The sequence below is a fragment of the Stegastes partitus genome, unplaced genomic scaffold, assembly GCF_000690725.1.
Source record: "Stegastes partitus isolate 25-593 unplaced genomic scaffold, Stegastes_partitus-1.0.2 Scaffold2290, whole genome shotgun sequence".
Lineage (NCBI taxonomy): Eukaryota > Metazoa > Chordata > Actinopteri > Pomacentridae > Stegastes > Stegastes partitus.
Genome location: NW_007580021.1, coordinates 144 through 8,049, shown reverse-complemented (window position 1 = coordinate 8,049; position 7,906 = coordinate 144). Strand labels below are relative to the sequence as shown.

Genomic DNA, 7,906 nt, shown 5'->3' with positions numbered 1-7,906 from the left:
ACAGTCACGCCATGGTCCTCTGAGTCACAGTGTGGTTATGATACATGTGTTTTGGCCATAACACAATAGGGGAACTCTACCTGCCCTACTCACTAGATTTGGATCCCTGTGGCTTCTTCCTCTACCCCAAAATGAAGCTCAGGTTATAGGGGTCACTGCATGAGTTGCCGATGGTGCTTGAAGCAATTTACAAGTTTCACAAGCCTGGCGGGAAAGTAATGTTGCCCAAGACAACTACTTTGACAGGGATGGTGGCCAAATTTAAAGCAGGTGTGTTTTTTTGCTTTTGTAGACACAGTCTTGAAATGTTTTGATTGCACCTTGTGTCTGGGAAGGGTTTTCAGTTACCAGGTAAGCCATGCCAGAGCTCAGGCTTCAGACACATCTCAACATCAACTGCTGGGAGGAGACTGAATCAGGCCTTCATGCTGCAAAGAAACCACTACTGAGGGAGACGAAGATGAAGAAGAGAACTGCTTGGACTGAAAAGCATGAGAAATGGAAATCAGATCAGTGGATACTGGAGTTTGGTCTGATGAGTCCAAATGTGAGATATTTGGTTGCATCCGCTGTGTCGTTATGAGATGTAGAGAAAGTAAATGGATGGCAACACGGAAATGCCTCAGAGTGGAGCTGTGGAGGTCGTGCAGGGGCGCTAATCTCCAACGTAGGAAATAGTAAAAATGAAGAAAAACCATTCAATGAGTCGGTGCGTCCAAACCTTTGAAAAGGCCAAACTGCTCTGAAGTATCTCAGTGGTTGTGTTGAGCATAAATGCGCAGGTTGAGCAATACTACACTGAGGGTAGCATTCTTGTCATAGTTCCTGAAACTAAAACAAACTCAGCTTGGTTAACATCTGCACAAACCTTTGTCTGTCTAGAACTGCTTCTTAACCGGTTCCGTTCTGGGACCTTAGAACCCGCTCACCACCTAAACGTACCTGCTGGCATTTTCAGCAAATTGTAGAGGGACTGCGGTGTCACCAAAACAATGGACTTGTGTCACATTGTTTACCTGTAAGTTTGCAAATATTGAGCTTCGTGGATGTGGTCAAATTGACTTTTAAATAAGATCCACCCACTCATGACAGCGGAACAGTTCCGACTTACGCTACTGGTATTTTCTGGTTCCCAAAGACCACGAACGTTTTGGCTTCCAACAAGTTTACTTTTGGTGGTCAGAACAGGTGTAAATGATGTTAGGGAACCAGAACCGAACCGGTTACTCATCGGTAAGTGAGCTGGATGATTCTCAACAACACATTAGTCGTGGTCCGGTGCTCTGAAAACTGTCTGTTGATGAAGTTGATTTGTACCTGAAGAGCGGCTTTGCCTCTATGAGACATCAACCTTAAAAAAAAAACCCTATTCATGGTATCAAATCTAGCCTGGGAATATATGGTCTCCCCCCTCTCCCTCTGGTGTTCTCGTCCCCGGGGGGCTCCGTGCGGGGGTTCACCGTCGGGCTGGGCTGGGGGCGCTGTTCGCAGGTGGCCTGAGGGTGGGTGTGCCACGTCCCGTCCCGGTAGGTGCAGTAGCAGACTGTTCGCTCGTCCATGTTGACACGCTCCCCTGCCGGGATCACCCTGTTACCAGCAAAGCAGTTGGGACCTTAAGGGACAAGAAAGACACATGTTGACATCTGTTCTCTCTTTAAGCAGTGTTTCCATTGTGGAAGACGTGGCCCTCTGTGATTGGGGCTTATGATTTATGTTATAGTAAGTTGACAACTTGCGTAGAGCTGTTGGGTTTAGGGTTACAGGGCAACCAGCGTCACCACAACACCAAAGTTTGACATTTTGAAAAGTACATTTATTCACATCTTTGGCACAAGTTAGATGAGAAAGGTCTATACCACTCTCATGTCCATCCATTATCTATACACCACTTAATCCTCACTAGGGTCGTGGGGGGCTGGAGTCTATCCCAGCTGACTCAGGGCGAAGGCAGGGGACACCCTGGACAGGTCACCAGTCTATCACAGGGCCACACTTAGAGACAGACAACCAAGCACACTCACATTCACACCTACGGACAATTTAGAATCACCAATTAACCTCAACATGTTTTTAGACCTTGTGGGAGGAAGCTGGAGAACCCGGAGAGAACCCACACTGCATGGGAAGAACATGCAAACTCCACGCAGAAAGATCCCGGGTGTCCTCACCGGGACGCAAACCAGCGATCTTCTAGCTGTGAGGCAACAGTGCTAACCACCGCTCCACCTTGCAGCCTCCACTCTCATGTCTGCATGGTACATCTGTAGCTGGAGTCAACAACTGGTTAGCTTAGCATAGAGACTGTAAACAATGGACTGGTATGTATACGCTTAACTCTGCTTACATGCTTTTCAAAGGTTTGCTACATAACGCTTCTTATCATTGCTTTTTAACAGCTACAAAATGGGTTTATACAGAATGTGTAGCGTGCAATTTATAGTAGTAGTTTTTTGTAGAGGCCCATGGTGCTAAACATTAGCATGTTTGCATTGTCAGTGTGAGCATGCTGTGCCGACATTAGCACCAAAGTCAAAGCACTGCTGCTGCTCTGTTAAATTTTGCCTCACAGAGCTGCTCAGCAAGTCCCTTACGCTTTGCAGAGCACTTTAGCGTCTTCCAGCTCATTGTTTGGCATTAAATCCAGCAACTTAGCTACAAAGCTAAACAAAGTTGGCAAGTAGCTGCTAAACATTGACAGCATTTCACCGCTAGAGTCTGATTGTTCCCTCAGGAGTTGTTAGAAACCAAAAGAACAGCTCCAAAGAGCGAAAATGTTGGGTTTACACCAGTCGGGTGGCCAGAAACACAACACAACACAACACAACACAACACAACATGGACGCTAGCTAAGCCACTAGCCGCTGCACATGCTCACTCGAATTTCCCCACCGACCCCACCACATGTTCCTGTTCTGTTTTCTAGACCTTGACACATTTTTCAGTGTCCGTTTTATAACAGAATAAAAAAAAAACTACATTTTGATCTGTAAGGATTTTGTTGTTGTTGTAATACCAGTAGTTGTGTTTACAGCTTGTTTCTGCTGCCCTCAAGTGGCCCAAATGTCAACGAAATGCAGCTTTAAATAAGGATAGGTATGGGAAAAAAAGTGCCTCTCTCCTTTGTTAGCAATGCTAACAAAACATTTGGTTAAAGTTAATCCTTTGAGTTGTGTTTGATATTGATTTAAGCAGAAGTATTTATAGAGAAACATGGACAAAACTTTCATGTGAGGTCAAATGAAAACCCCCAAAAGATCCTTCTAGACCATTTCCTAGCAGCTTGTCCTTATAATATATCTGATACTTTCAGGAAAGCTGTACATACTGGATATAATGATTAGCATGCAAGCAAAAAAAAAAATGTAAACAGCCCTATTTTTAATATCATTTGCATCCCTCTTTCACAGATGGGGGTTCCTTTATTTGGCAGCTACCTGCAAAACAATTACCAACAGCAGTCAGCGGGAGCACAGGAAGTACAGATCCTCATGCCAGATCTGACCGCGACCGATAAAACACAGCTGACGTGAGGGAATTTGGCAGCGGTGAGGAAAAAGGAAGAAAAAAAAAACCACCCAAAAACAATGACGCAATAAACCAAACCATCTGTCCCACTGTCTGTCCAGCAGAGGAGCGGTAAAAATAGAAGGTGCAACTTGACTACAACTGCCACAAAACAGCAAGGCCACTGGAAACCTGTTAAAGGGTCAAAGAATCAATTAAATAAGGTTCGCTGACCACTTTTTTCCACAACTAAAGCAGCATGTAATAGCAAAGTTATTATTATCCCTGCTGCAACACACACACACCAATGTTTGAAAGTGGCTTTAATGCCGGTGGAAATGAAAGCATGCGTGACATAACAGCGATGGCTCTGTAAGCTGCAGGGTGTGCGAGGTGACATAACCAGTGCTGCTTCCGATAGCTGCAGGATGAACACACACTGCCACAATGACAGCTTTACCTAATGATGCGCACAGCATACACAGGGGGAATGAGATTAAGTGTGTGTGTGTGTGTGTTGTGGAGTAAGCCGGTGAGATGGGCCATGACAGCACATGTAGTTGTGTTTTTCTGCAGCAGCACAGCATGACCGCTCATTTTGACCTGAATAATACATGTGGACGATAAAAGATCAGTGTACAACGCATGGGCTCAAAAGTTGTGTGAGATTCTCATGCTTGTTGTCAAACTACTTCATTTGCTTTTTTTTTTTTGTTTCACCCAAAATCTGAGGCTTTAAGCTGCTTCACTTTTTGTGTTGTAGATTTTATTATAAGTGTGGATAAACCCGCAATACAATTACTAATAATGTGACATATTCAGACCAATAATTCACTAGTTTGTAGAAGCTCCTTTGGCATCGTTTACAGCCTTGAGTCTTCCTGGATAACTCTCGACAGGCTTTGCACACCTGCGTGCTGGCGGTTTATCCCATTCTTGTTGGCAGATCCTCTCAAGCTCCATCATACTGAAAGGGAAGCATCTGTGAACTGCCATCTTTAGGTCTCTCCGTAGACTTCTTCGTGGGATTTCAGTCTGGGCTTTGGCTAAGCCACTCCAAGGCAGTCAGAGAGACAAGTCTAGTTGTTGTCTTGGCTGTAGCTTCATGTACTTCTCTGTATTTGACAGCATTCATCCATCCCTGAGTTCTAAAGTCTCCAAGTCTGTGCTGCTTTGAAGCACCACGTCACATGATGCTGCCACCGCCGTGCTTCACCACAGGGGCGGTATGAGCAAGTATTAGCTTGTGTTAAACAGACATGGAGCTCGGAGTTCTCCCCCAAAGTGTTCAGTTTTTGTCGCATAAAATAAATCTTTTTTTATCTTTTACTCCTGGTTGTTTCAAATTTCTTCCACTTCACAATTAGAGAGGCCACTGTACTAGTAGAAATTGTCTCCTCACCCTGATCTTTGTCCTTCCACGGTTTTATTGTGGAGGTCAGTTTTACTATTTCAAGTGTCGAGAACAAAATTCAGTGTAGAGAAAGTAAATGTGTCTGAATACACTATACTGTAGTCTGTTTGAAGTGATTTGTTACAAAACGCAGGAGTACAAAAATGCTTTTATTGTCCATTTATAGCCAGTTTGCTGACAAAAAAAAGTCACCTCGATTCAATTAAATGTCCATAACATAGAGGAGCTACATGCAATACGTCTGATTACTATTGATATTTATACTGAAATCAGCGCTTACATTTAAAAAATATATTTATTTACAATTGAATAGATTTAAATATGCAATTTAGTTTAATAATTTACTCCTCAAGTTGCAGGAATCAATCTGCATTCAGTGAATACTAAAGGTGTGTGTGGGATTTAGTGACAAAAATCTACAGTGTGTGTGTTCCTGGCTGTGAAGGAAAACATCACCTCGCTGGCTTTTATAGTTCTTAGAGATCAGAACAGTTTCCTGCCATGTTTGCATGAATGAGATCAGCATGTTTTAACATTTGCTGCATGTGGGGCTCAGTCTTACCCGTCTTACAGATGGGGCAGCAGTGGTTGGGTTCGTAGGTGGGGTTGACGCAGTGTGGGGCCGGGCAGTCCGAAATGCTGCAGTACACCTCCCTGTTGGCCTCGCAGCGGCATCGCTCGCATCTGGACAGCTGAAACGCACAATCAGTTCGAACGTCATTGGCTTCGAGTCTTTACATGCGGGGAGATGAGCTGTCAGTCTTGTCTCATTTGGTGAAGACGACCTGTGGGCTGATGTGTAACTAGACCACAGCTCATCTGGTTCTAGTGGTACCAGTACTGGTTGGCTGCACCATCACAAAACACAGGTGATGCATTGAAGCCACGACTATCAGTGACACCACGCTGTTGTAACACATGGACATGACTTGTTGGCCACTTGAGGACAATGTAAATCACCTGTGAATAGAACACTGACTATGCTACTGATGAGAGCTGTTAGAGTGAACCAAAACAAACCAAAACAAAACTATGAAGCTGCTCTGTAAAGATCAAAACAATGAGCTTTAAGAGGCTAACATGCACAGCTGAGCTATAATTATCTGTGAGTTTGCTACCATAAAGAACTGCTTTCACATTACGCTGTCAACCATCCATTATCTATACACACCGCTTAATCCTCTCTAGGGTCGCAGTGAGGCTGGAGTCAATCCCAGCTGACTCAGGGGGAAGGCAGGGGACACCCTGGACAGGTCGCCAGTCTATCACAGGGTGACAAACAACCAAGCGCACTCACATTCACACCTACGGACAATTTAGAATCACCAATTAACCTCAGCATGTTCTTGGACTGTGTAGGAGGAAGCTGGAGAACCCGGAGACAACCCATGCTGCACGGGGAGAACATGGAGACTCCACGCAGAAGGATCCCAGGTTTCCTAACCGGGATGCAAACTTCTTCTAGCTGTGAGGTGCTAACCACCGATCCACCATGCAGCCCATTACAGTCATGTTTTCTATTCGTACTTTAAAAAAAATACTCGTGCAGCTTTAAACCTGCATTAATAGATTTTTTTTTATTTTTTAAATCCCCATCAGGGAGCTGTAAAGCACAACAATAACAATATTTTCTTAAAGCTCTGGGATGGAGAAAACAGCAAGTGAGCAGTGAGACCGATTCAGAGGAGGAACTTTAAAGCCAGAAAGAGGAAAAGAAGCTGAAATACTCTGCAGAGCTGAGATGAACTGGAGATAAGGGGAAGTGAGCCAAAAATAGTGGCATCATACAGCACAGGAGCTACAGGAAAACATGCATAATCTGAACAATAAAACACACATTCTAGTTCACTGCCTAAAACTCAGGTGATAGTTTCCATATTTCTTCACAGAATCCTTAAAATAAAACACAAACTAAGTGACACAGACACACAGGAGGACTGTGTAATCTACTTGATGGGTACCTGAAGGCAGCATGGTAAAGTGAGAAAGGGGAAGCTTTTTGGTTAATCCAGCAAGGACAGTATGCAAATGTTCTGGTATTTTCCACAGACAACAAGAACATGATCACATGCTTCTATGAACACGGTTTACATTAAATAACATGTAGTAATATAATAATTTCATTCAGCCGAGGCAAGACAAAATACAATCAATCAGAAAAGTCCCTAAACAATCATCTCGTGGAGCTTTATTCTAAGGTGGCTGCTGTGCGTAAATGTCAAATGACGCACGAACCCCGCAGCTGCCCCGTTAAACATCTGGAGCTTGTGAGTGGAAAGAGGTGGGAGGGATGTAGAAGTTTGGATGTTTCTCACCCTGAACTCCTCTAGCGGTCTGTACGTTTTGCCCCCGTAGACACAGACTCTGGCCATAGCCTCACACACCGGGCAGCACGCCTTATACCTGATCCGCGTGCACCGGGGGTGGATGCGAGGACACTTGGGTCGGATGCACACCGGGCCGTCGACGGTGCACGTGCACGGACACGCCGAGGGGCTGGGGTAGTACACCTCTCCGATGCCGTACACGAACCCGTGGTCGTCGATGCACCACTTGCCCCGGTAGTCCCCGAACTCGTAGTCCAGGTCGGTTTTGGAGGAGTACTCCGCCGCCACCGCGAGTTCCACGACGCGCCCCGGAGCGCGCGGCAGCGGCAGGAGCAGCAACAGGGCGACGGGGAGGCAGCTGAGCCCGCGGTTCAGCATGGTGGACAGGTTCGGTACTCGACTCCGGCCGTGTGCGCGTCTGGTGCGCCGCTGCGCTCCGGTGAGCTTCTCCTCCCACTGCCAGGAGCGCCGGTGACGCCTATCCATGCGCGTCAGCCCGGACTGTCAGTGAGGAGCCAAGTCTTAATCTCAGCCTGTTGGCACAAGTTCAGCAACTTATGCTCAGCTTAGAACTGGGCCACTTGGTCTGCATTCTGAGGAGAGAAGTGATGTCAAGAACAACGGTAGTCTGCCTTGTTTATGCGCAGACAAAGGATGCTGC

At 45.6% G+C, this 7,906-nt stretch overlaps 1 protein-coding gene across 1 annotated transcript; it reads right to left on the bottom strand.

Moving 5' to 3' along the window:
- Nucleotides 1-1,370: 1,370 nt before the first annotated feature.
- On the bottom strand, nt 1,371-7,623 carry LOC103374579 (von Willebrand factor C domain-containing protein 2-like). Its single transcript, XM_008304687.1, has 3 exons — nt 7,234-7,623; nt 5,481-5,610; nt 1,371-1,612 (listed from the first exon to the last, which is right to left on the bottom strand). The coding sequence occupies exons 1-3, from the start codon at nt 7,621-7,623 to the stop codon at nt 1,371-1,373; spliced, it is 762 nt and encodes a 253-aa protein (XP_008302909.1).
- Nucleotides 7,624-7,906: the final 283 nt, after the last annotated feature.